The 27,836-nt window shown below is 37.5% G+C and overlaps 3 protein-coding genes across 3 annotated transcripts; all 3 read right to left on the bottom strand.

The window, feature by feature from the left end:
• Window positions 1–946: 946 nt before the first annotated feature.
• LOC121518811 (diamine acetyltransferase 1-like) lies at window positions 947–2,937 on the bottom strand. Its single transcript, XM_041801436.1, has 6 exons — window positions 2,700–2,937; window positions 2,542–2,593; window positions 2,349–2,429; window positions 1,680–1,781; window positions 1,520–1,560; window positions 947–1,431 (listed from the first exon to the last, which is right to left on the bottom strand). The coding sequence occupies exons 1-6, from the start codon at window positions 2,763–2,765 to the stop codon at window positions 1,264–1,266; spliced, it is 510 nt and encodes a 169-aa protein (XP_041657370.1). The 5' UTR covers window positions 2,766–2,937; the 3' UTR covers window positions 947–1,263.
• A 6,786-nt stretch (window positions 2,938–9,723) lies between these two features.
• prdx4 (peroxiredoxin 4) lies at window positions 9,724–14,376 on the bottom strand. The gene is made up of 7 exons (XM_041801210.1): window positions 14,065–14,376; window positions 13,303–13,420; window positions 13,098–13,214; window positions 11,376–11,498; window positions 10,795–10,925; window positions 10,489–10,523; window positions 9,724–9,840 (listed from the first exon to the last, which is right to left on the bottom strand). The coding sequence occupies exons 1-7, from the start codon at window positions 14,273–14,275 to the stop codon at window positions 9,790–9,792; spliced, it is 786 nt and encodes a 261-aa protein (XP_041657144.1). The 5' UTR covers window positions 14,276–14,376; the 3' UTR covers window positions 9,724–9,789.
• A 1,624-nt stretch (window positions 14,377–16,000) lies between these two features.
• pdha1a (pyruvate dehydrogenase E1 subunit alpha 1a) lies at window positions 16,001–25,776 on the bottom strand. Its single transcript, XM_041801565.1, has 11 exons — window positions 25,647–25,776; window positions 23,785–23,853; window positions 23,523–23,696; window positions 23,035–23,161; window positions 22,814–22,905; window positions 21,545–21,637; window positions 21,216–21,371; window positions 20,905–20,976; window positions 19,077–19,144; window positions 18,399–18,507; window positions 16,001–18,118 (listed from the first exon to the last, which is right to left on the bottom strand). Exons 1-11 carry the CDS (start codon window positions 25,692–25,694, stop codon window positions 17,954–17,956), a joined length of 1,173 nt encoding a protein of 390 aa, XP_041657499.1. The 5' UTR covers window positions 25,695–25,776; the 3' UTR covers window positions 16,001–17,953.
• Between the last annotated feature and the right edge of the window lie 2,060 nt (window positions 25,777–27,836).

Here is a 27,836-nt window from a genome sequence, read left to right as displayed (position 1 = left end):
TTGATTACCTTTTCTCCAAGTTGCTTGGAGTGTTCTTTTGTTTTCATGGTGTATCAGGAATACTGATTACCCGTGGCTGGACGTTCCAGACACAGGTGTCTTTATACTACAATAACTTGAGACACTTTCACTGCACTCAGGTGATCCCTATTTCAATAATTGTGAGACTACCAGCACCAGTTGGCTGGCTCTCTGTTGAATTAGGTCAGTCTCTTTAAATGGGGTAAATATTTATGCAGTCACTTATTTTCTATTACATATTTTTATTTTATTGAAATTACTGTATGGAAATACATGTTCACTTTGACATTAAATAGTTTTTTTTTTTGTTAAAAAACTAAATTATGTTGACCATAATTGATTTATAAAATCAATAAAACGGGGACATATCCAAGGGAGTTAACACTTTTTATAGGCACTGGACATTTATCAAAGGAACCTCTCAATTTAGCATTGTTATTGGCATGAAATGAAAAAATGAAACCCACATTTGATGAATTAATGTTACATTCTGCATCTATTACTGTCATAGAATTGGTTGAAATTACTTCAAAGTAATTAGAATGCCTATTAAACACTCATATATATTGAAAATGATCAGATAATATATCATAGCATTTGCAGGGACTATGATTTGTATGATTCTTTTAGAAGCCTGCCGATACAGCTTTCCAAAGCACTGTTTTCAGTTCCCCTCTATGGGGTAGTTTCCAAGTTTTCTTTTGTTTTTAATCAAAGCCAGAATAAAAACAAGCTTGCAGACTGGTGCTTTAATAAAATATCAATTCTCTGAGTTTTCTAATCAGTCCCTGTCAGCTATTTTAAGATTTTTAAAGTCATAATTCCAGTGAAAATCAATATAAAACACTCCTCATACAGACTGGGAGTCTTGTGTTTCAAACTAGGGTAATGTGGGCCCAATAAAATGTCACATGGAGAATTTAGGTCACAAGGAAATGTATCGTTATTTTTATTTTTTATGATTTCTCACAGCTTTTGAGAATTTAACAGGAACGGGTACAAAATGATTGACATGAAATGCAAAACAGCAATAGGTTAGCATCATCATAGACTGTAAAAATAAGCATTTTTCTTCAATCAGCAGAGATCTGGTTAAATATAAGATAAACTAAAAGCAGAAAGCAATGATTTTAAAAGGTAGCAGTTGATCATTAATGCATGAACAAAGCCTTTCTAATTACCCACAAAATACAAACATTACTTAAGCGTTCTCATACAGTACAAGCACCAGAACAGTAAACTTTATTTGCGGGTCATTTTCAGTAGATCCTCCTTTTCAATCTCAAACAAGCGCCAGCCCTCCTCAGATGAAAGATCAGCTGCTCCTCTCCGCTTATAAAACTCGATGGACTTTGTGTTGTTTTCTGCTACGATGAAGTGCATGCTGCTACAGCGGGTCTTCACTGCTGTCTAGAGGAGGGAAAACACACAATGTAAAGCTCAAGACTTGTCCGATATGGTTGAAATTAAGTTTAGAAAATGCTTATGACAACTATACCTCACTCAAGACTTTCAGGATTTGTGAACCAATGCCAAGCCCTGGTCAAAGAGTAAATGCAAAGTAACACACTTTATGAGATGGCATGTAAAAAATGTCCCACATTTTATTCAGTTAGCCATTAACCTTTATGGCTATCATGTACAAACAACAAACTCACCTCGAAACTCCTGCATGACGAAGAAGTCCTCAAGATAGAGAAGCTTTCCAATCCAAGGGTCATATGTGAAGTAGTACATGGCAAAGGCAATGACAGTGAAACCTAGAGGAAGGTACAAGTTAGAATTAAGAGTGGTTTTGAAGAAATGTGGCGCTTAAAGCTCCTGTGAGAAGTTTTTAATCTGGTTATGAAAGAATTAATTTAATGCCTCTTTATTAGCTACATAAGAATAGAAGATCATCAGCGTAAAGATCAAATATCTCTATAATGTCACATTTGCAGAGTCTGAAACCACTACTGCAGGGTAGGAGTCAAAGAAAGTGGTTAAATAAACAATGCAAAGCTGCCTGAGTCAAAAAAAATTATTTTGATTGTTAGTTTGAATTCACAGATAGATGTTATGCCTGCTTGGCCCTTGACCCTGGCCTTCCCCCACACCTGTTTGGCTGGCTGCAGGGTCATCAGCTGGGGACCACCATTCACTTTAAAGAAATACAGATGGGATTTTCTGTCTTTTAGCAGTAAGTGCACATGAACAGGACACGATCAGCAAAGGGATTTTGATAAAGTCAGGCTATGTCCACAGGGGGGCGCTAAAATCTACACAAACTAAATGTCTCTTCCTGGAGCTTTAAGGGAATTAAAGTTAAGTGAAAGAGGAAGTTTTACCCTCTGAGCTCTGCTCTTTTGGGACTTCAGCAACCAGGCAGTGGTAGAATGGATGATCTCCAAAGCCATCTTCAAGTAAATCTACAAATCAGACATCAATTTTAATAGAATGATTAAGTTATAAACACTTTCTGATTTACTATAAGGTAAATATACACTATTTATGAAATGTTAAGAGTGAAAGCATAATCACCTTTCTCAGTCAACATCACCTTCTCCTCCATTTCTTCAAATTTAGCAAGTTCCTTAAGCACAAAAAGAAACAAGAAAGCCAAAACAACATACAGTTAGTTTCCCATGCCAGTATGGCCTAGTTGTATTTAAAATTACAGGTTTTAAAGCTTGTCTTACTTTTATTAGTCGCAGGATATCAGACACGTCCTTGGGTTGGGCTTTCCGTAATATAAAATTGGCCATTTTCTTTTTTTACCCTTTTTACCTTTGCTCACAAGTCCTCTGAATGTAAAGAAAAGCAAAATTTGTTTCGTCATTCGCTCCTCAGGAGTTCACCCCCCGACAATGAATGTAGAAAGCCTGCAAATAAACGCTTGCATTGGATGCCTCACACACAATGGAGTAGGGGCTTCAGTAGCTTCCCTTTATATGCATCTCTGAAAAAAAGCTTACATCTTCATTATTCCAAATATAGTCAAACAGGCCTTCACATCCTGTTTTTTTCTCTCCTCTGTTGACGTCTTATCTAAGAGTGGATCAGTGTGCCTCATTTGAATGTTGTTTAAAAGGTAAACATTAACCAGACCTGGAAAAGAACAACCAGTGGACACAGTGTTTTGGAGGGCTGAGTAAAGATTAACTCACATGTGAACATAAATATGTTTTTATGTCAGAGAATGATTTGAATGAGGGTTGTCAAAAAAAAAAACCCAGAACTTTATACTGAGATAAAATGCTAGTTTGAATCAAATTATAAATAGTGCCTATGAAACATCTCTTAGACGTTTAACATTTTATTGACTTTATAAATCAATCATGGTCAATATAATTAGGCTGTTTTGACTGCAAACCTCTTTAATGTCAAAGTGAAAGCAGACTTTTACAATGTAATACCAATTAAATAAAAAATTGTATGTTGTAGAATAAGTGACTGCATAAATATTCACTTGGTTTCATGTCAGTATTTAGTAGATACACCTTTGGCTGTAGTCACAGCACTGAGTCTGTGTGGATAGGGCTCAATCAGGTTTTCACAGCTGGACACTACAGTTTCACTCCATTCTTCTTTGCAAACCTGCTCAAGCTCTGTCAGCCACAAATACTCTACTGGATTGAAGTCCAGAACATTCACCATGTTGTCTTTAAACCATTTCTGTGTAGTTTTCGTTGTATGCTTCAGGTTATCGTCATACTGGGGAATACATCTTCTTTCAAGCCACAGTTCTCTTGCAGACTGAATAAGATTGTCTGTCAGGATTTTCCTATATTTTGCAGCATTCATTTTACCGTCTACCTGCCACCACCATGCTTCACAGTAGGGTGGGTTTGTGGCGATGTGCAATGTTTGGTGTCTGCCAAACATAGTGTCTTGTCTGATGGCCAAAAAGCAACATTTTGGTCTCATCAGACCAAAGAACTTTTTTCCACTTGACCATGGAGTCTCCCATGTGCCTTTTGGTGAACTCTCACTGAGATTTAATGAGTTTCCTTCAACGGTGGCTTTATCTTTGCCACTCTCCCATAAAGCTTTGACTGGTGAAGAACCCAGGCAACAGTTGTTGAATGCAGAGTCTCTCCAATCTCAGCTGCTGAAGCTTTTAACTCCTTCAGAGTAGTCATAGGTATCTTAGTGGCCTCTCTCACTGGTTTCCTTTTTGCACGGTCACTCAGTTTTTGAGGACGCTCTGATCTAGGCAGATTTACACAGGTGCCATATTCTTTCCATTTCTTGATGATGGATTTATCTGAACTCCAGGGGATGTTCAGTGCCTTGGATTTTTATCTCTATCCATCCCCAGACTTATACTTTTCCATGATCTTTTCTCTGAGTTGCTTGGAGTGTTCTTTTGTCTTCATGGTGTAATGGTAGCCAGGAATACTGATAAGTCAGTGACCAGTGACTGAATTTATGTAGTTATTAAAAACGTCTGGTACTTTTCCATACAATCAAATATTGAAATAACGTAAACTATTTTTGTTTTAAAACACATGGTATAAAGAATACAAAAAAGTATCCGAGTATTATAATGCTGACAACGTTGACTTGTCTCTGTGCTTTGAAAGCTGCCTTGCCTTGAAATCACTAATATTAAAGCAGCCTTCTGCCATTCTGATATGCAGTAAATTATCAAACCTTCAGTTACCTTGCTGAGATCAGAGAACAAAACTTTATTGGGCCAATGAATTACCTTTTTATGTAACGTATTTTGTCATGCACCGCCAATAAAGAGTAAACCAGAATCAGAGTCTGGATTATTTCCCAGTACATTTACACATGCACGGAAACTTACTCGGTCTTCTGGTGCAAAAGCAAACATCACAGAATTAGAGTAAAGGAGTTATAGTCTATAACATAGAAGCGTTGCTACCACCGAGGAAGTTTAATAGAATAAGATTAGAAAAAAAAACACAGTCGTGGACTTTAAGAATATCAGTAGCCGGAAGCGAGGAAGTGGGCGATTAACTCTTCATGCACACTCGCTGCTTCGAGTCAGTGATATGATACCTGTTGGTGTAATGATTAACCAGGGAAAGCTTTTCTAGACAGCCTTCAAGAGTTTATGGTGATTCAAAGGCCTCACACAGTGCTGGTTGGAGACTCATTGTTGTTCTTAAATGGTCTAATCTCTGGATACTCAAAAAGCTAAAGCTAACATAGGTACTCTAGCTATGTAAGTAATGTTACTACATAAGCCAATGTAGCTAAGTTAGCTTTAGCAACATGAGCTTTAGCAAATATAACTGATGCTAATGTAACTACATAGATAACATATCTACGTACCTCACAACTGCTTTGTGAGAGTAGCTTTACCTACACTAGCTATGTAACTCTGTGATCTGTAGCTAAGTCAGATTTAGCAAACAGAGCTAACCTAGCAATGCAGATAATGTGAAACGTAACTTGCGCAGCTGCTTTGTCAGGTTAGCTTTAGCAGTGTTAGCTACAATGCTGCACTAGTTATGTAGCTCTGATATCTAGCTCATGCAGCTAAAAGAGCTACATTTGCTGCCTTACAATGTTTTCATGGAGGACGAGGTTTTTCCTGCAAGCTAACTTTACTCAGCTTCATTAAACATTTTGTGATTATGTTTTGGAGTTCAGGTTTTTAACTTTTGGTACCCTAACCCTCGCTCTATACACGTCTTATGTACTCAGTTTCCCATGATAGCATGCAAATTTTGTTTGTTTCCTACAGGTCTTGTGAAATCAACACATTATCACGGGAAAAGCTGCTTTGTATTTTTTTTTTTTTAAGATAAGTTGGATAAGAGTTCATGAAATCAACAAAAATATATTTGTTATCACAGCAAAACAGACTGAAATACGTGATATGGGTGAATGATCATTAGGGCTTTTTATACATCAAAGACTTTTAGCTAGATTAATTTACAGGGCATACATTTTTAACAAACTGAAAATGCCTCGCGTTCGTCTTTTTGTCCCAACCCACAGGTCATGATCTAACCGTTTCTGTAATGACAGCATGTCTAATAGGGATACTGGACAGAGGTGGTTTCTAGTCTTGTTCTCTGCCCTCTGAACAGGCTCTATGCTGTGATGACAAACTGCAGACTGGACTCACATGACGTTCATGCCATTCTCAATAGACTTCTGCTGCATGTGCAAGGCTGAAAAAGGAAGAAGTCTTTTCAAAAGGCTTAGCTAGTGGAGTTTCTTTACTTTGGATGTTTTGCAACTTTTTTTAACTTCTAAACTTTCTCAGATAAATTTTGCACTTTGACCTTATTAGTAGTAAACTGCTACAGCTTTAGAAGCACTCTTTTCAGACTGAATTTTTTAAATCAGAGTTTTAGTGATGTTGAATTTGTTGTTATTTCTGTCAACATGAAGGAACAAGTTGTTCTGTGTTGGTTTATAACATCCTCTTTTATAGGTTGGCCTAAATGAACAGCTTTTACAGTTTTTGGTGCTGCCTGCGCCAGGTAGTAACATGTCTTGAGTGATTTTATCACAAGTGAGCAGCAGGTATAAACACACTCTACCTGCACTGAGGTCACATTCAGAGGATGTTAGATGAGTTTGTTTGTGTCCTGGGTCACACTGGAGGATGGCATGCCGTCTGGTTTGACCTTTTCAGATGGTTTCTTGTGTTAAATAGTTTTAAATGTCAGATGGTATGTGCAGTTAAACACAAAACACAATGTAATTAATACAAACGTGTATCATAGTATTACAGGTAGATTTCCTAGTCTGGAAATCAGCACATGTGGTTCCTTTGCATAAAGGTGGTGCAAGAGATGACTCTAATAATTACCGTCCCATCTCCAAATTACCCTGTCTGGCAAAAATCCTTGAATCGTTGGTAAATACCCAACTGAAATCTTTTCTTTCATATCACTCAGTACTCAACCCATATCAATCAGTCTTCAGGGCAGTCCATAGCACAATCTCAGCAATCACACTGGTAACAAATGATATAATATCAGCACTAGATAAGAGGCAACATTGCGCAGCACTTTTCATAGACCTGTCAAAAGCATTTGATACAGTTGATCATCACCTTCTATTAAGAAAATTATGTTCTATTGGGCTGGATAAAACTGCATGTACCTGGTTTCATGATTATTTGTCTGACAGGCGTCAGTGTGTTAAATAAGGGTGTGCCAAATCTGATTTTCTTCTCATAAACAGAGGTGTTCCACAAAGGTCAGTTCTGGGCCCCTTGCTTTTTACTTAAATGATTTTTTTTTCTGTGAATAGTTGTTGTACCCATCTATATGCAGATGATACCATTTTGTATTGTGTGGCAGACTCTGTACCATTAGCTGTCAAAAACTTGCAGCTCACATTTAATTCTGTACAGGACTTTTTAATCAATCACAAACTTGTGCTTAACGCAAGCAAAACAAAATTTATGTTGTTTTCCAGAGCCAGAAAACGTGATTATGATGATTTGCATGTGTATACTGTAAATGGCTCAGAAAGTGAGAGAGTCACAGAGTATAAATATCTTGGCATGTGGCTTGACGATGACTTTCCTTTTAAGTTCCATGTGAACTCTCTGACCTCCAAGCTGAGACAGAAAATTGGCTTCCTGTACAGAAAAAAATCAAGTTTTCCACTGTCTTGTAGGAAGAGAATAGTTGAAGCTGTGCTCCTTTCAGTTATTGATTACAGAGATTCAATGCTCAGGCCCTTGGACACTATATTACTCCGCGCTTAGATTTATAATCGGTGGTGGATACAGCACTTATCTTTGTGTCCTATATGAGAAGGTTGGTTGGCCTTCCCTTGAAAACAGGTGCAACAGACATTAGTTTTATACATTTTTAAGGCCTTCATTGGAAAACTACCACCTTACATCTTAGATTTGTGGAGTGGAGTGGAGTTCAAGCTCTCACATGACTGGCTCCACTGATTGGTTAATCTCGACGACATTGGAAATGAGGGAAACCTCAATGTCCTTTCAAGAATAAAGGTTTGAAATGAAATGAAATGAAAATATGCATTCAATGTGACTGACAGAATGACAGGTGACAGGAGAATTTTATTGTCAGTAAAAAACAAAAACAACTCTCCTACACTACCATTAATGCAGCAAGTTAAATTTAGATCAGACTAACTCCAGACTTTAAAGGGATATTTCAACATTTTTGAAGTTGGGTTGTATAAGGTACTTGGCGATAGTCGCATTAGCCTGCAGTTTTAGAGAGCGTTGCACCAGAATATCATCATGTGTATAAAAATGAAAAGTCAATTTCTTATTTCAAGTAATTGTATCTTATATCAAAGGGCTAATGAAATATATGTTGTATAAAAGAGTAACACATGCAAGTGAAAATTAGGCATTATTGCTAGGTGTGACAAAATTATTGTTTACATAAACTTTAGGGTGATGTTTTTTCTCTACTTTGTTTTCTGAATGATTCTTATCCTTGGAAACGGTCATAATGAGAGAGAAACTTAGGTATTAAATTAGCAACAAATAACAGATCAGTGACCTGAATTCTGTGGTCCTGATTGTTGGTTACTGTAAAACTTTACTGATAAAACCCAGACATGTAGGCTATGTAGGCATTTTTAAAAGATAAGATTATGTCAACACTTCTGCAGATATGTTTTCCTAATCTCTCTCTTGCTTGCCTGTAAGTCTTCTTGTTATTTTTTAGCTTCTTTAGAAGTATGCTAATGACAGCTTTGTATTATTGCATTTAAACAGATAAATGAGATCCGACCACAAGGGGTCACTAGAGATGCATTTGGAAACATGTTAATGCTTTGATATTGACTGTTTCTGAAGAGTGTAGGGAGCATCTGTGATTTCAAGGACCATGCCTGCATTAATATTCATTATGTAAGGATATCAAATAAGCACATTAAAGAAAGCATGCACATTACCAAACCAGTAAATGTTGCTCATTGTTACTCATGATCTTTGCTGTTCTTTGTCTTGTGTAATGTTGACACCAGGAATAGTCATCTTGTTTTTGGGGCAATCAGGGGCCACATACGTAGGTAAAGTAGTATCAGCAGTGTCATTACAAAGCCTTGGTCTGTTGAAGGTGCAGTGTTGTTTGGGCTGTGATGGAGATGTTAGGTAGAATAAAGAACATAAGTTTGTTATGTTGGGTGGTGAGAGCTAACATTGTGGGGGTACCGTAGCACACTGTTCAACCATCCTGAGGTGTTTATTAAACTAACTAAATTAAACACTAGTGAAGGGGTGTTCCCACCTGACAACCTTGGGGAAGTGTTTGCTTTTTGCTGCTTATCAGTCCGCACAGTTGACTTGTGTAGGCCAAAATTAAGGGCATAACATTTAAAGACTTCTTCACTGAGCACTTATCCTTACAGGAAGTCAAAAGTATCTTGTATTTACTTCAAATTCTGACAGTACTATAATGTGACATGTCAGCATGGCACCATTGTTCAACTGCTTCCTCTGAGAGCCACATTTACTCTCTCCTTTAAGTTAATGCTTCAGGTAAGTAGTCTTACCTGAATGTACTCTCTAACCTGATGTGTTGAATCTTTAGTGAACATTTGTATTCTAGCAGATTCACAGCAGACACCATAAATAGTAGAGCAAGTGTATTTTTTCTTTTGACTCTTCTTAGTTATTTCCAAAGAGCATCTGGTGTTACTGGGTGAATTCACATCAACAGCAGCTGCTTCCTGACAGTGTGATGCTTGCACTGAAACCCAGTCTGATAAATGTTACAAATCAAACAGACATCATTTTTTGGAAAACACAGTTTATTCGTTCTTTCATTTTATTTGGATTTCACAGACAAGGATGATGGATCAGTTCAATTTATCAAAATACTTGAGCTTGCCTGAAGGGTCGGGAATGATCTGTGGGAAAGAAACATTTAAATTAGTGCGCAGAAGAAGAAGAAACACATGACACAAACAAACATCACAATATTTTCAAGCAAGATCAAGATGCCAACACAATCCTCAAGTATATGTTTCATTGATTAAGTTATGTTCATGATGACAAATCTGACTTTTATTTAAGAATATTTCCCCCCAAATTACTTTAAGGTCTTCTATGACAAAGACTGAAATCCTTTTCATACATGTTCAAGACCCTGAAACTATGCATACGTTTTCCAGGGTGAGCTGCATTAGTTTTCAATTTGACTTTATCTGGATTTCCCCTGCCAGCCTTCTTACAAAATTTCATCAAGTTGGGAAGTGATAATATTCCTGAAAATTTCACTGAGTCGGTGAGGAGGATTTTGGCAGTAAAGTCTTGCCACCAGTAGCAAGTAGAACCATCTAAGTTGGACTAACATGTTTACAAGCATTTTTCAATCAATCTTTATTTGGACAAAATAAATCAGCTTTTTAACTGCATGTGAACATGCTGAAGGCCATGTGAAAAAGTAACACATGAAGACATTTTTAGGAGTGCATGTGTGAAAAGGGCTCAGCTGGACACATTTTATATCTAACATTACTGCTGCTATGACAAATAGTTATAAAGATAATACTCACTGTGTCACTGCCTGGCTTCCATCCTGCTGGACACACTACAAAATAAAGGGCATGAATCCAATCAGCTAAGCGAATTTTCAAACAAATGAGTGTTTCATAAGAACTGGGGCCATATTTCATCAACACTTGTCACAATAACAGAATTTTAAACATTGTAAAAACCAAACATTACTGACACACTGTCTAAATTACAAAATGACAAACAATAATAGCAAAACATGAATCAAAAAGGTCTGCAATTTTGAAAATGTTCACAACCTTAATCAAATTATGGCTATTAAAAAACAAGTAGGTTTCCATGCATACCTTCTCCGTGTTTGTCAGTGTACTGGAACGCCTGCACCAGCCGCAGAGTCTCGTCCACAGATCGTCCCACTGGAAGATCATTCATGGTGATCTGCCTCAGGTCGCCTTTGTCATCAATGATGAAGAGTCCCCTGAGAGAAATACACTGGTTAATTATTTACTGATAACTTCTACATAGATGTGATTTAGAAAGTTGTGAAGCACACTACATGTCTTCTGACTGCTCAACATTACAATTTCTGTCCTGCCCTCGCCTAGATGGCAAAGAGGGACATGCTCCTCACTGGCTGCCAGTGCTAAATAAATAAATACTTTTGTCCACATATTCCTCATGACTATCTGTGTAGTGCACATTATGTAAAACAAAAGTTCAAAGAAAGTTTAAATCATGTTATGAGGTGTAAAACTGAATTTTCCAAAGCAACCTCTTATTTAAAACAAAAGCAGTGAATCAGTTAACACTAGCATATGCTGGTGTTGACTTTTTAAAACATTGCCTGAATTTCATCAAAATTAGTTGTGAAAACAGAAAGTACTGAGTAACATTTGTTATCCAATAAATTGTCTTTTTTATATTATACCTCAGAGTGTGACCCTGGTCCTCCAGATAGACGCCATAGTCTTTAGAAATCTGGTGAGTTAGGTCAGACAACAGAGGGATTTTCATTGGTCCAAGACCGCCCTGCTTCCTGGGTGTATTTATCCTGTTAATGACAATAATTAAGCAAACATAAAGTACTGAATAAACACACAAACCTCACAATAATCATCACATCATTTGGATCATTGGATTATTGAACTTCAGTGAGTCTAATATTACATATAGAGTGCATTAGGAAAGTATCCATAACCCCTTCACTTTTTTCACTGTCATGTTGCAGCCTGATGTTTAAATTATTTTTTTTTCTTAGTAATCTACACTCAGTCATGTTGTCTTGACTGTAGGAAGGTGAACCTTCAGCCTAGTCTGAGGCCTCTATCACAGCGGAACAGGTTTAAGAATATATCTGTATTTTGCTGCATTCTGTTTTCCCTCAACCCTGACCAGTCTCCCAGTCCCTGCTGCAGAAAAACACCCCCACAGCATGATGCTGCCACCACCATGCTTCACTGTTGGTATTGTATTAGGTAGTTTGTAAGCAGATCCTGGCATCCTACAGATATAGCATTTAGCACTGAGGCCAAACAGTACAATCTTGGTTTCATTCAATCAGAGAATCTTGTTTCTCACAGTCAGAGTGCTTCAGGTGCTTCAAGTCCAAGTGGGCTTTCATAATACATTTTATTTAGAGGCGCCCTTCAAGTTACCCAAGGTCACCTTACATAAAGTAAAAGCATAATAAAACAACAATAAAACATCAACATAAAAGACAAGTGAAGTGCACAATGTCCAGTTAGAGGGAATATGCCAGTTTGAACAGGTGGGTTTTGAGTTGGGATTTGAATGAAGTGATGGAGTCTGACTGTCTTATGTGGGGGGGGGGGTTCCAGAGTCTGGGTGCTGAGCAGCTGAAGGCTCGGGCACGCATGGTACTGAGGCGTGACATGGGGATGGTTAGTAGTCCAGCAGAGGTTGAGCGTAGGGTGCGGGAGGGAGTGTATTCATGAAGGAGGTCACAGAGGTAAGTGGGGGCTAGGTTGTGGAGAGTTTTATAGGTGAGGAGAAGGTTTTTATAGTTTATGGTGTGCACCAAGGTTTTCATGTGTTTTCCGCTGAGGAGAGGCTTCTGTCTAGCTACTCTGCCATAAGCCCAGGTTGGTGGAGGGCTGCAGTGATGGTTGTCCTTCTGGAATTCTGTCCCATCTCCACACAGGCTCTCATTGCTGTCTCTGAGCTCTGCAGACAGTTCCTTTGACCTCATGGCTTGGATTTTGCTCTGATATGCATCTTCAGCCTTTTAAAATGGTGTCCAATCAATTTAATTCACCACAGGTGGACTCTAATCAAGGTGTAGAAACATCTCAGCAATGATCAAGAGAAATGGGAGGAACATGGGGTAAATTCCAAGTGGTGTTGCAAAGGGTCTGAATTATTATGTCAATGTGATATTTCAGTTTTTTCTTTGTAATAAATTTGAAGCAATAAAAAAATAAATGGTTTCACTTTGATATTATGGGGCACTGACTGTACATTAATGAGAAGAAAAAATGAATTTAAACAACTGTAGCATCAGGCTGCAATATCATAAAATTGAAAAAGGTGAAGGGCGTCTGAATACTTCCTGAAAGCACTATATCTTTGGACATCTATTATGAGTTGTCGTTGTTGATGTCATCCTTGGTGTTAGATACGGTAATCTTACCAGGCCAGGTGTGTGAACTGGGAGTCCACGGAGCAGGCGACCACCTCAGTATTTATGGCTTTGAACTCATGCACACGATCGCTGAATGCAATGATCTCAGTGGGACAAACAAATGTGCTAAAAACAAGAGCAAACACACTTTATAAGGAGACCCTCAGACTGCAAACCAAATGATGGTGTAATGTGTGTCTCAGATGTTACTCACAAGTCGAGGGGGTAGAAGAAAAAGACCAGATATTTGCCTTTGTAGTCTGACAGCTTCAGCTCCTTGAATTCACCGTTGATGACGGCTGTTCCTTCCCACTGTGGTGCTGGCTTTGAAACTGAAGTTGGAAGAGATGCATGTGATTAAAACAAGAAATTGTTGTAGCACATTTGAAATAACTGGTGCAGCTCGGGCTTATACACATCAGGCAAATGAACATTTAGAAAGCAGTAAAATAATGAAATATAAACACAATGAGTAAAAGTAAATTACTGTTGCATGGTAAAAATGACTGGATATCAAATGAACTTGAATTACAGGTGCACACCATAAACTTTATACAGTAAACAGCGTTTACTGATGTCGCAAACACTAAATGTATCTAGTAACACATAGTTCTCTAAATTAATGATTGACTCTAACATTTATATTTGCTTACAAGTGTGCACATCATAAGACAAGTTATTGTGTCCAACCACCTGGGACTATTCCGTCATGTGTCAAAGGGGCGGAGAAATATCAGCTACAGATGTAATAGAATGACGTGTCCAACAAACATTATCCAGTATAAGTTTATTGACCTCTTTAGTGAAAAACTAAGAATTAAAGTAGATTTCCTGCATGCACAGAAGCTGCAGTCACATACTGTTCTTCTATTGTCCTCCTGGGCCACCGTGCACAGGCTGCAGCAGCTGTTGTATAGTGAAAAGCGAATCACAGTGCACTAGTTAAATATGCAAATACTAAGGGATAGAAACTCACTCTTGGCTTTGCTGAGGTGCAGGGAATGGTCAGACACAGGCACACGGGAAGCCTCTCCGGGATATACGTGTCCTCCCGCGTAGTTGTGACACTGGGAGTTTTTCACGTTAGTTCCTTCCTCTGCAGACGTGACTGTGCTGCTGAGGAAGAGGAGGAAGCCAGCGGCGCACAGAAGCTCCTTCTTCATGACTGAGTGGGGCACAAACTTCATGTCGCTGCTGGGTGGAGAGGACGAAGCCGCAGAATGGCAACGCGTTTCAGGTTGTTGGCAGGGTTTTGAAGAGTCTTCTTCCTTCTCCTCCTCTTCTTCGTCCTATAAGTTCAGCAGCAGATGGCGTCCTTGCTGTAGCAGTACTGCCATCTCCTGGAGGTACTGATTAGCCCGTTCCTTACTCATATTAAACCACCTCTTTAATTCCAGGTAAAAATAGTTAAAACGCACAGGCATACGTGAATTGGTGTTAAGGATTACAGCTGTTTTTTCCTCTCTAAATTTACATTGTGAAACAGAGGGTTTAGATGACTGTTGCTGCAAGAAAATTTAACTGGACTAAAGAATGAAGCTTTAGCTTTAGCTCAGGTTCAAAGCTGATAACAATAGAACAAAAAATTTGTATTTTACACCAGTTTTTATGTGGAAAAGTCCAGGCATTGTCAAACTGGAGACTCCAAAAAGAACCCTTACTTACCATGGTAACCATGGCAACACACCTGAAATAAAAAGGCTGCTATTCCTGAATGCTTCAACATACAAACATCATTTTAGTCTCTATGAAAAGGTGACAGTGTGTTGGTGACACTTGTGTTGTCTTTTTCTTTTTAACCTGGTCCCATTGTGTGTAATAAAGTTTGAATTGAACTCAATATTCATCCTATGTTCATTGATATAGAAGGCTCGTATGACCTTTTTTCTGATTGCTGGTGGCTGCTATGGCAGTGGTCTAAATCAAGGGTTGCAAAACTTTTCACCCCAAGACCCACAAAATAACACCGCCATAGACTTAAGACCCCAACTGTCCCTGGAGGTGGTCAAAGCATACCTTTTTGCGTAAATTATGTACAAATTTACATTTAAGTAGTTTTCATACACATTACTCACGTTTAAGTACAAATATCACCAAATGTTTGTACTATATTTATTAACTATAATTTTACAATATAGGTCAAAATATACTATTCTTAACTCCCACTTTGAGAATCACTCAGGGGTTCCAAAACGTTCCAGCCTGTGACCCCCAAAATAACAATGCCACAGCCTGGGAAACCAAGCTGTCTCTGTAGGTGGTTAAAAAACAAACAAAAAAACATGTATCATTCTGTACAGCCAGGCCTTTCCATTACCACTATAAGAACGATACAAAAGAATACAACAGCCTGTAAAGTATATTATTATTTCTGTAATAATTCATCATAAGAAACAGATAGAAGCAGAATACATGTAATACATCATGTATAGACAGTAGCTGTGAGTGGACATATTACATGTAATAATTGACATTTGATGTCTGTGTGTCTTTAAAGAGCAGTGGGCCCTGTATCCTTCTGTCATGTGAAAACTTAGAAATTCAGAATTTCTTTGTCATTTCTTTATAAATTTCATCTACTGGCTATGGTTTTATTCTAAGTTGGACCCATTTTATGAATGTATTTTAAAATAATCAAATGTACCATATGAAGTCATTTAAAATGCCTTTCTTTTTTGGAGGTCATAAGAAAGGATAAGTAACTGTCATCCCACAGAGTGAAAAATCTATCTTGCATACAAAAAAACAAACAAAAAAAAAAAATCAGCAGTCAGTGGGAGCCAGTTCTTCTGGTGTGGTCCCACAACAAGTGAATAAAGAAATTATCTCTTTTGATCATGATTCAAAGCAATATGAGAAGAGTTTATCCATTATCTCTGAATGCAAAAAAAAAAAAAAGTCCACAAACTTGGTATCTTACAGGCTTTTTATTACAATAACGCACACATAAAACATAAAATGTTTCCATGGAGCGTTTATTTTCTTTATCTGCCAACCTAACAATGTAACAGTTCACTACAATAAAACCTGCTCCGTAGCTTTTTCCAGTTGTATAAATACAAGTATTGACATTTTTCGATTTTAGTCTGTCTTATTAGCCATGTACTGATGTATAACAAGAAGATTTAGTTTAAATTACTTTGGATATTCATAATATAAATTTAAAATAGCAGCTTGCTTGCAGCAGTATATGCTGATATGCAGGTTTTCTTGCTGCCTGAGTTGACAGAGCTGTCATCTTTTAATCCAAGTACTAAACAAGAAAAACTACAATCAAAAATGTCAATAGCCCTTTAAGTTTGTACCACTGCTGATGTCTTTAAATACCACAGGTACATAACGCTACTGACGCTCACGTTGCTGCACCATCAAAACTTTACCCAACAGCCGTCTTTGATTTGAAAACATCATGAAATGTGAAGCTGAGCTGATAAATGCACTGACTAAAGGTCAGAGTGTTTTTATGCACCGTTGTTTGAGCGAAAGATGGTTCAGTTTGTGTTCATTTTGACTGTAAATTATAAGGATAGTTAGCATCTTAAAACAAGCTTCTCTAGAGAAAAAAATAGCTTTTTAAGTTTCAATCCTGAAACTTTACAAAGGCACCTGAGCACCTGAGAATCTGCAAAATAACTCCATGAATATAAACTCAAGTCTGAACACATCTCTGAAAACACTCAACTTTTAGAGGCACAGGATCAGCTGCTCAGCTTGAAGTGTGACAGACATGAAAATACACATTCAGCTTTATGGAACATCATGAGATCTGCCAGGCACATGTTTGGTTTGGCAAGATAAATTAAAAAATTTCCCTTGCTGTTTACTTGTTCTCATACATACAAACATTGAAAGAAAAGATATGGAGACAAAATGAGTGTTGATGATTTAAACAGTCTGTACCCGGCTGCCTTTTACAAAGTCCTCATAGGTTGGGGTTAAAACAAAACAGAAACTGGTGTTTTATAGGTACACTTCAATATTAAGAGTAAAAAGATGTTTGTTTTTACAAATTAGATGTTGGGCCAATGGACATTTGTTTATCACACCTCATAAAGACCACAGAAAATCATCAAACGTGTATCTGAAGCTATTTAACATGTTGAGATGGGGCCAAATTAGCAAAACTTCTGAGGATAAAACATGACAAGTGCTTAATGTTCAATTAACCTTAAAATATTTAAAGAAAACCCTTTTAAACAAGACAATAATATTGATTCATACATTCAAATATGCATTGCTGCATGTACTACTCCAAACACAAGATAAATATTTCACCATTGCAGGTGGAGATTTTTAGTAAATGATCTATAATTCAGGAAGTTTGTCAATATTTTATTCTTCTCTGCAGAAAATCTAATAAATAAGAAACTGGATCAAATATCTCGAATGAAAAATTAACTCAATGTATTTTTTATACCAAAAGCATCATTTAATATTGACTTACTTCCATGTCTGCCTGTTTAACATTTTTATCAGCAAGGTGTCTGACGTTTTATGCAGAAATAACATTATTCATTCCTGTTAAAGCTTTAATTTAAACTGTAAAGTTGGCAGTAAATAGCTTTTCTGAAGGTCTGCTTGGAAATTTATGGAAAAGGGACTAAAAGGAGAAAATTAGCACAAAGTTAACTTAAAGGTTTTAATATATTAGTGTTCTTTCTTTGTTTTATTCTCAGAACATGTTTGTAAACATGGTCCCAGATGCTAAAATGTACAGCACTGATTTATTATTTTGTTGATGATTAAAGCTCTGGGTCAGAGGTGTTAAGTTGTGGTACATTTTATGATGTGTGCGTATAAATGAGGGGCAGGGCTGGTCATTTTATATTGAGAGGGTAAGCATCTTAAGGAAAAAAATAAAAACTTTAGCTAACAGACTTCAGCTTGGTCCACGGGTTCGTGCCGCGCACCTCCATCGGTGGATCGTTGTAAAAGATGTGGTTGCAGAGGTCATCCAGCGGGGGCTCGGGGTCTGTGGTGGCGAACTGAGCTGCATCCTCAATCTCCTTCCTCACCTCCACGTCAATCTCCTGCAGAAACAACACGGGTCAGAAATCATTTACCTTAAAATGCAAAATGTGAGTAGGACACACCACAGGACATAGCTGATAAATATGGGTATTTTATCTTAAATTGATTCAACTTCTTTTTCAATGGAAACCAAGAAAGCATCTAAATAGACAAAAACCTTTAAATCCTTTGAGTCTGTCAGCTTTTATTTCCAGCTTTAAGAAGTCCCAGAACAGCTATCGCTTAAATTGTGCCCTTTTTCATGGATAGCTGCATGTATCACCTGAAATAACTGCTTACCTTGAGTTCCTCCACGCTGGCCATGTTGTTGTTCAGCATGCGGTCCTTCAGCATGGAGATGGGGTCACTCTTACCCCGGACCTCCTGGATCTCCTCACGTGTACGATAGCTGCAAGGGGAGAGATTGGTGCAGGGATGTTGTAGGGATACACTAATGCAATCATTTTTTTTTTCAAAGCTGACACAAACTATGATTTTGAAAATCTTGATTACCAGCATTGTCATTATTTTATTTAACCCTTTTTTTAACCAACTGTGATTATGGAGGTGAACTGATCAGATATTTTAAAACCAATCAACAGAAGAAAATGTGAGTTGGTTTGCTGTGGTGAGTGTTAACTTTACATTTTTATAAGCACTTGGAGAATTTCCTGCTGTGTTATTAAAGCCTGGCATTAGTCTGCTAAAGCCGACAGCAGTGTGACTGTTAATGTTCAGTCCATCCCTTGGCTGTGGTCAGAGCTTTGCAAAGCCACTACAGCGGGCAGAAGAGTACGTGAACACGACTACTTCTACTGTGGCACAAGCAAGGGGGCAGCAGCAGAGTGAGGGTAACATTTGGAGATCAGATTATTAATAAACATAAATAAAGCTGTTGGAGAAATTAACCATTCAATAAAAATCTGCAAAGTTGTTCAGGAAATATTAGAGATGATATGAGGCTGTGTGATGATTTACCTGACGCCAGGGTCGCTCATACTGTGTCCGTGGTAGCGGTAGGTCTGAAGCTCCATTAGGATGGGGCCCTGATGAAAAACACAACACGAATTATTTCAAGCATAACTTAGATGCTGCAGTTATCGAGAGGGACCTGGATGCAGCTGAGGACCTCCACTTCACACCGGAAGTCGGACAAGCGTCGCCATATCTCATCTTCTGATACTGGAAGTTTTCGTTGTTTTCTCCTGTGTTGTCACCATGTCAATAGAGGCAAGTCCACCACATAAGGAAATACAAGTAGACGAAAAATATGTGACTTTTCAGACTAACAGGCACAGCGATTACCAACATTAATTTGAATAAATTGATTTATGATCGAAGTTCAATCACTTTGCACAGACATAATATGCGACGGGAGATTGGCTGGCTAGTCGGACGTTGCCTCCATGTTGCCAGAGGCAAGTCTGCTACGTCATTCAATACAGAAGACAAGGATTGTGCAAGTTTTTGAAATAAAAGGCTCAAACGATCAGATTATGTATTTATAAATATATAAATACAAAATAAAAACTATCTTGACATATATGAAACTGTATTATATATAAAATTATTTTATTTTAAATCATGGAGTACATCTTTCATTTAACTGAGAAAATACAAGAAAGCGGATTCTGCTTTTTATGTTTCACTGTCAATTATTATTTTAATATCGATCATTTATTAAAAATGATTCATTAAAATCCATGCAATCTAGTCGTTTGAGCTTTTTCATTCCAAAAACTTGCACAATCCTTGTCTTCTGTATTGAATGACGTAGCAGACTTGCCTCTGGCAACATGGAAGCGGTGTCCAGCCAGCCAGCCAATCTCCCATCACATATTATGTCTGTGCAAAGGGACACTTGAATTTCGATCACAAATCAATTTATTTAAATTGATGTTATGTAATCGCTGTGCCTGTTAGTCCGGAAAAAGTCACGAATTTTTTGTCTACTCGTATTTCTTTATGTGGTGGACTTGCCTCTATAAATATGGTGGCGACACAAGAGAAAACAACGAAGAAGACATTCAGTTCAAGTGACTTCCAGTATTAGAAGACGAGATATGGCAGTGATTTTCCGACTTCCGGTGTGAAGTGGAGGTTCTTGGCTGCATCCAGGTACTCTTAGTACCAGTTATCTGATGATGACTGAGTAGACAAGTTAAAAGTATTAAAGGAATGGATGTGCTGTGCTTTACTTCAGGTAACGGTATCTTATGGTTGTTTCAGACTTGGCACATGAAATGTGCATCTTGGCCATGACATGGCTTGGTTTTTAGTTCCTTTGCATGTTTACAAGTCAGTCAATCTTTCAGACTGCCTGTGTAAGGACTGCATTTCACGTGCCTGATATGCACGTCTCATGCGAGCAGATTCTAGAGATTTAAGATCTTGCCTGTTTTTTACAAACATGGCTGTTGGCCAAAATAAACAGAAAAATGATAGTCGTATTACCTTACTGTAGCAAATACATACGTCCACATCGGTAGAAGATGTTTCCAATCTGTTTCTGACGACCTTGATGAAGGCCACCAGCTAAAATGTGTCTGTTAAATAAAGCCAATCCCTAAACTTCTACCATTTGTGAAGGTTTCGGTTTCCGCAGGGGTTCAATTTGTAATAGGAAAGATAAAGACAGTACAAGTACACTTGTGGTTTGTACTTTTCAAAGTAAAAGCCAGTACACAGCAAACCTGCACCTAGTGTGAAACAAATGCAGCACACATGCCGAGAAAACAGGCAGCCAGTTGAAACAGCCATTAGAGACTGAGACCCTTTTTCCCCTCTACTAACGGGTTGAACTCACCTTCCCAGATCGGCAGTGATCAGCAGCAAACCTGGTTGCTTCCCGAACACACAGAACGTCCATCCCATCCACCTAAAAGCAAAAAAACCCCACTCTTATTCAAGGGAACTTAATAGAAATGTACTGATAAATAGTGAAAATATATAAATAGTGAACAGGGAAAAATATTCTGATAGTTTTGTTGCCATGGTAACAACACAAATGAGTTTATTATCCCAGAAATCCTGATTAAACTGACATAAAAAAAAATCACACTTATGTCTTCTAAAATGTTGTCACTTTCTGTTTGAAGACATGAATAAGAGCAGTACCCTGAGACCAGGAATGAAGTCTCCTCTCTTGTAGTAGTCTGTGCTGGCTGCAGCTCGCTCCACTGACGTACCCATGCCATACCTGTTGTTCTCACAGATGAAGATGGCAGGCAGCTTCCAAAGTGCAGCCATGTTGTAGGTTTCAAAAATCTGACCCTGTTAAAAAACAAAGGAAATAAATACAAACAATAAATAAAATGGCACAAACATGTGATACGTCCTTTTTTAGGTTGCTTGTTTGCATTAGAAGCCAAAACTATGTAAGTTGGAGGGTGTATGTAGGAGGTTTTGTCACTGTTTCTTTCTTATAACAAACTATTTATGCATACCTGGTTGGCAGCACCGTCACCATAGAGACAGACGCACAGCTCATCCGTGCCCAAATACTTACAAGCCAGAGCTACACCAGCACCAAGGGGAACCTGAGGAGAACACAGATGTGTCTTGAGATTACACAATCGTAACCTTAACATATAAAACGCTCACATCAATGGGATGCAGCCATCACATCAAGTCTTCAAAAATGTTTTGAAATATCAGCATTAAATAGAAAACATGGCTAAGGATGTGTTATTTAACCATCTTCCGCAAACACACCCTTCCTTTCTTTACAACTAAATCCTTTTGGTATTCTTTGTTTTAGTGTCCTGAATGAAGTCATATGACACCAGGTTGTACACATGGGCTGTGACTGTAATATTGCAGAAAAATGACCTGCAAGAACACACTGTTTTGCTTTCTTTTGATACTTTGAAAATGCATTATCAAATATTTCTGCAGTCAGACAGAATATTTTCGATTACCAGCTCTGCTGGTTTACATATCATTTCATGCAAGCTTTTCTGAAAATTTTCAGTTGAAGACACTTGGCTAAGGTGTCTTATAATGCCCATATTCACATTTATAAATATTAAATGCAAAATATTTATTTCTCAGTGTTTTCAAAATCTTTTAGATTTGTATCTAGTTTCTTTGATTGTAAATGCATCTTTTATTGAATATAATTGTTTTAACATAATGTATTATTGTATTCTATATTATTAATGTCAACTAAATACAGGATCTGAGAACCTAATCTTTATCCTTTACATGTACCTACATGATTTGGAATGGCATTAAAAAACAACAAATGACAGTAAATATCCTTAAATCCTTAATGTGGTGATTAATTTACTCTCGTATTTGTAAGGCACTTACATAATGTTTAAAACACACATTTTGGTAATGCCTTGAATCCATTGATATACAGCATTAGGGAACTACATTTTTCCAAACTAGAATTTTTGGTAGTTCTGTTTTTTTGTTTTCATTTTCCTTTGTTCTTTATTTACACAACACTAGTAAGAAGAAACCAGTATGTAGCCCTTATAAGACCTATCACAAATACATCACACAGGCAGAAAACTAGAAGAACATGTTTACATGAAACCCACAACATCTGAATTCTGGTTAATTTTCCCTCATCTCTCCATCACTTCTTGTAAAAGTAATTGACTAAATCATAAGTTTAGGGAGGATGCAGCAAATCAAAACAAAGCTTTTGTGATTAATTCCCTTGTTTGGTCTCAACAACCCTCTTAAAGAGTCTGGTGATATACCTGAGCCCCGACAATTCCGTTTCCTCCATAGAAATTTTTACAGTACATGTGCATGGAGCCTCCTTTGCCCTTGGCGATACCTCCTCTCCTGCCTGTAAAGAAAAAGGAAACATGCATAAATTAAGAGGAAAAGCACAGTGGTGGAATACTAGAATAACAATACGAGTCTCAAAACCAAACTTTACTGGAAACCTGACAGCGTCTCAGAGTTTCAGACTCACCGGTGAGTTCAGCCATGATCTCCCTCACTGTTCCTCCTCTGGTATAGGTGTAACCGTGGGCACGGTAAGCAGTGATCAGGTGGTCTGACAGATTAATAGCTGCCTCAATACCCACTGCGCAGGCCTCCTGCAGGGATAAGGAAGCAATTGACATGCTGTTTACATGTGCACTCATGCATGTAGATGTTTGTTACAAGACTACAAATGTGTAGCACTAACAACAGGGAGGATTTAGGCTATTTTTTTCACTGATTGATCAATATTCCAGAGCCTGTTTAAACTTTCAAAGTAGCTTTTTTATCACTTTAAATAGTGTGTTTGAATAGCTTTACACAATGAGCAACAGTTTTGAAGTTATATATATCATTTTTTGTATGTCCATGCACACTTTAATCATTCAGTGCAAAAAAAAATCCTTATGACACCTTAAAACTAGTGTAGCTCGTCTTATTTTTAAGTATAGCCAAGAAGTCAAAAAAACACTCTACCTGGCCATCGTATAAGTGACAGAACCCTCTAATGATTTTCTGCTTGTACAGCTGATCAGCCTTCAGCTCCATACGCCTCATGGTCTGCATGGTGCGGTAATACTGGAGACCCTCCTCTCGGGTCATAACAACCTGAGTGGCCGGGCCCTCCTCCAGCTTGTGGACGTCGCATTTCTTAAGGAAAGAACATAACAAAAGTAACTCAGAAACCATTGTGTACTTTTTTATTTTGTAGAAATCCAAGTCAGTGTGTGAAGATTACCTTTATTTCAAATGTAGCCTCTGGGGTAAAGTCAGCATATGTGCGTGCTGATATGACCACTGCAGCTACCTACCAAGAAAGAATGGTAGATTTAAAAAACACGGACAGCATAACTTTAATTTCGACAAAGTTGAAATTTTTAACCACTCATGAGAATATAGTGGCTGTGTTTTCATATCAGTGACAAAGCAATAAAAAAGTATGGTTTAATACTCGTTGCAAGTTCTAAAAATTGTTTTCTTACAATTATTCTGACAGATATGATAAATAAATAAAGATGGATCAAGATCTTAATGCAAAGACATCTCTGCAATACCACAATGTCTCATTATAATAACTTCAATAACAAAGATTTGCTACTATCAAACATTTCATACACATCTAATGAAGCTTTAGTTATTTAGATATAGCAATTTCATGTATTAAAATTTGACAGTTTTAACATTTTCAGCTTCTGTACACAAAACATAAAATCTACTACAGTCAAGTAAACCAAAATCACTTTTACAACCAAAGAGATAAAAATTAATGTTGCTTCCTCTGAGAGATCTAAGCAAAGAGACTAGTGAAAATCAAGGGCCTATATAGTGACATCAGTCTGCGAGATAAAATTCCCATCCATGTCAACATACTACACAACACAACTTTAATCAGGAGCCCAAATGACAACATCCACAAACAAAACTGATTACAAGTCTGTACAATAAAATAGACAAAAAAAAAAATCTTTGCATGTGTCTTTACTAAGGCAAGTTGACAAACACTGAAATCACTTCAGCTGGTTTTAATTGTTGAAGTTAATTGTAATATGGTTTATTCCAGTCTGTATTAAAGCAGTGGTTCCCAAGATGGGGGACACGAGACACTGAAAGAGGGTTGCAAGATGCCTTCAAAAGAAATTAAAGGAAATTTTTTTAATTATATTAAACTGCATATTTAAAATTTTTGTAGAGGTTTATGCTGAAAATTAGCCTGTTTCAAATAAAACAGTAATTTGATGAGATTTATTTTAAAATCAAAGTAGTATTTTAAAAAATCCTTAAAATATAATTCTGCACCAGACTGATCTTGAGTGTGCACAACTGTGTTCAACCCTGCTTAAACCACCTTCAGTTACAATGGGGATCCCTGGCTTCTGCCATTATTATTATGGAGACCAAGACCTAAGACTAGAACCCCTGTATTAAAGTATCCCAACAGTCTGGACGACCCCAAAGTGTTCCCATTATTTGGCAGGCAAACTAAGGGGGAGTCTATAAATGTCAACATCCTGTGACTTTAACTATACATGAAAATTATTAGGTTCAAAAGGATAGTTACCTGTCAAAGGCTTTCTTGTTATTGGAGACACCCCACTAAAAACTGGCAGTACTGTGGGATTTGGCTTTGAAACGCAACAAAACTGACGTCAAGCATACAACACTCGGACAAGTTTTCTTTGAGAATAAGATGTCATTAAATTTACACAAGACAATGAGCCAAACTGACAACTAGCTGTATTATTTGAAATAAATACAGGTACCCGTTATTAGAAAGTTGTTTAATTTTCTGCAGCTGTAAGAAAACAATAGCACTGTAAAATCACGCCCCCAGAGTCCATAACAAAAGCCAAAACCTTAACCCGTGTCAAATTCTAGAGACATAATAAAGACGCGGACTTTACTACTTTAAATGCTTGGGGTTTCATGAATAACTCAAGTGTATTTTTGCAGACTTTAGCTGAAGTAGCTAAAAGCTATCACTCGGCCCCACAAGGTCAGAACAGCGCTGACAGGCTTATAAAAAAACAGGAGGTTTCACAGAGACACTGTGATGCAGCATTTATCTAAGGAGGGTTATTTTTTTCCTTTGTGTGTACTTACATTTCTTTGAACGCCAGTTCTCAGTACATTAGAGATGTTGGACAGCATCTTTGCAGAGGTAGCTAACTACAGTACAGTCCAGCACGGCTCCGTCCTTCTGTCAGGCGTTGTCCTTCCGGCTCCGCTCTCGTCTTCTTCTACGGCATCGAAAACGGCAGAGAGCACGCTGGTGCCAGATCTTCCCCTGTGGTCAGTAAGTGTCAGTAAAAATGCACAAAAACGAAAATATTAGAGATATTTATGGCTTCTTCAAGGGAGCCGGATTTTGTGGATCCGTTCCTTTCAAAGAGCCGTTCAAAAAGCTGGTTCATTTTATATTTTCTTATCTAAGAAGCTAGCCAAGGGGTAACTCATTTTGTCTGGGAAATAATCACTGGAAGAAATAATAGGATACAATTGGGTCAGAATCATTCAAACACAGAAATCCCACAAATCTACTCTATAGGTGATGAAATCACTGAAAGCATCTTTAAGAAATTTAGTATACAAGAGAAAAAAAAATAGATACCACATGCTGCAGTAGTTCGGTACTGTTAGTATTGCATGCATGTATGTAGTACACCTGACTGATTTAGTGCAAATTTTAGAGAAAACATTTCACACAAGAATATTTTGATAGAACAACTCAATACTTTTACAAAAAGATATTTAAAGTATTAGAAAAATAGATGAAACTATAACAAATGAGAGAAACATGTAAATACAACCTACTAGTACTACTAGTATTAAAACTGCAATGGACTGGTGACTTGTTGGAGTGCAGCTGCTTTGTAAAAAAGTTAAACCCTGCAGAGGACCCCTGAATTGTTCTTGGGTGTATAGTCTTCTCACTCTGTGGAGTAGCAAAGGAGGAGCTTGTGTGTGCATCTGTGTGAAACATAGGGATAAAAAAATGAACGGCTCACAACTATGACTTGGTTCCCGTCATTTGTGTTAAAGAGCCGTTCAAAAGATTCGGATCGTTCATGAATGTAACATCTCTCATAAACGCTAAAATAAATCTAGGTATTTAAATTCTGAATCAGATACAAATTTGTTCGGACAGTGAATTCACAAATAATAGCTACATTTTCTAAAAAAAAACTGTTTGGTTTCAGAAACAATTCAGGGCGAAATAAATCTCCCTGTCCGACCTCTTGGAAAAGTATCTCATAAAACTCCAATTACATTGATACAACTAGGGTTATTTGGGATCTGTGAGAAAAAGACCTGTGTCATAAATACAGCAAACTCCAAAATGAAAACAACAGAAAGCCATTGGAGGGCCATTCATAATGGTTTGTACCACGGGGCATCCTATAAGAACCTTTCAGGGCATTTTTAAAATATCAGGGCACTGTTATTTCTTGTTCATTTTGTTTATGTGATTTATGGGCTACTGCTTAGATATATTACGAACTATTATAATACATTGTATGTGTCTGTGTATTTAATTTCACATTCACGTGTTTCCCTTAACCACAGTGACAACAAAAATGTGAAGCGTTTAAGTACACAAAAGTGAAGGAATACAGGAGTATATCCAGTGCTAACAGAAGCTAAAACATCATGAAAATATTAGAGTCAATAGGAATAAAAACATATCTATTGGGTTATCATTAGGATTTAATGGCTTCATTGCCTGAGGAAAAGCCCCGCTGCTTATGAAAGGTTTTCTCATCCTGTTAGATATCTGACCTAAAATAAACCTTGACAAGAAAGTAATACAACAGAAGAGTAAGTTGCTTTGGGGACTTTTTGGGCAATATATTTTAAAGTAACCCTGTTACTTTGGAGAAAGCACTTTAGTTGATGTGCACTTAGAGACAGAGTTACATGTGCACACAGACATTAGGGGCCCAAAGCAATATGTTTTGCTGATGAAGGTACATTTTAGACTTTGAACTACGCTACTTTATTCTCAAACTGTAGATGATATTTAGTTTAGTCAACTAATTTATTTACATTAAAGACAATGTATCAAACAGCATCAGCCTCAAGAGGAGAGAGATTCTCTGTGCCAGATTTAATTTGAGAGCTCATTTCCATTCATAGAACCCAGACAGACAAATAATGAAAGTACATGATTAGTGGGGGGTTGCCACCTTGGTGCCTAATGTATGAGAAAATGCAGTGAAAGTCTCTTTGCTCTGAGGCAGTTCGAATAAGATTTGCACATACTGGCTATAAAAAAGATAAAACACTTATGAA

This window comes from Cheilinus undulatus, linkage group 12 (genome assembly GCF_018320785.1).
Source record: "Cheilinus undulatus linkage group 12, ASM1832078v1, whole genome shotgun sequence".
NCBI classification, from domain to species: Eukaryota; Metazoa; Chordata; class Actinopteri; order Labriformes; family Labridae; genus Cheilinus; species Cheilinus undulatus.
The sequence above is the reverse complement of the archived record's forward strand: the minus strand, read 5'-3'. Positions and strand labels throughout refer to the sequence as shown.

Coding starts and splice junctions, on each gene's coding strand:
- LOC121518811 (XM_041801436.1), bottom strand. CDS start 2,765: ATGGCCAATTTTATATTACGGAAAGCCCAACCCAAGGACGTGTCTGAT. Junction 2,430..2,541: donor GGTGATGTTGACTGAGAAAG/GTGATTATGCTT, acceptor TCTGATTTGTAG/ATTTACTTGAAGATGGCTTT. Junction 1,782..2,348: donor AAAAGAGCAGAGCTCAGAGG/GTAAAACTTCCT, acceptor ACCTTCCTCTAG/GTTTCACTGTCATTGCCTTT.
- prdx4 (XM_041801210.1), bottom strand. CDS start 14,275: ATGAAGTTTGTGCCCCACTCAGTCATGAAGAAGGAGCTTCTGTGCGCC. Junction 11,499..13,097: donor CAGTTCACACACCTGGCCTG/GTAAGATTACCG, acceptor TGTCATTAACAG/GATAAATACACCCAGGAAGC. Junction 10,524..10,794: donor CACTGACAAACACGGAGAAG/GTATGCATGGAA, acceptor TTTATTTTGTAG/TGTGTCCAGCAGGATGGAAG.
- pdha1a (XM_041801565.1), bottom strand. CDS start 25,694: ATGCTGTCCAACATCTCTAATGTACTGAGAACTGGCGTTCAAAGAAAT. Junction 23,162..23,522: donor GTCACTTATACGATGGCCAG/GTAGAGTGTTTT, acceptor TTATCCCTGCAG/GAGGCCTGCGCAGTGGGTAT. Junction 18,119..18,398: donor CCAGCGTGGAGGAACTCAAG/GTAAGCAGTTAT, acceptor TTGTTTCTGCAG/GAGATTGACGTGGAGGTGAG.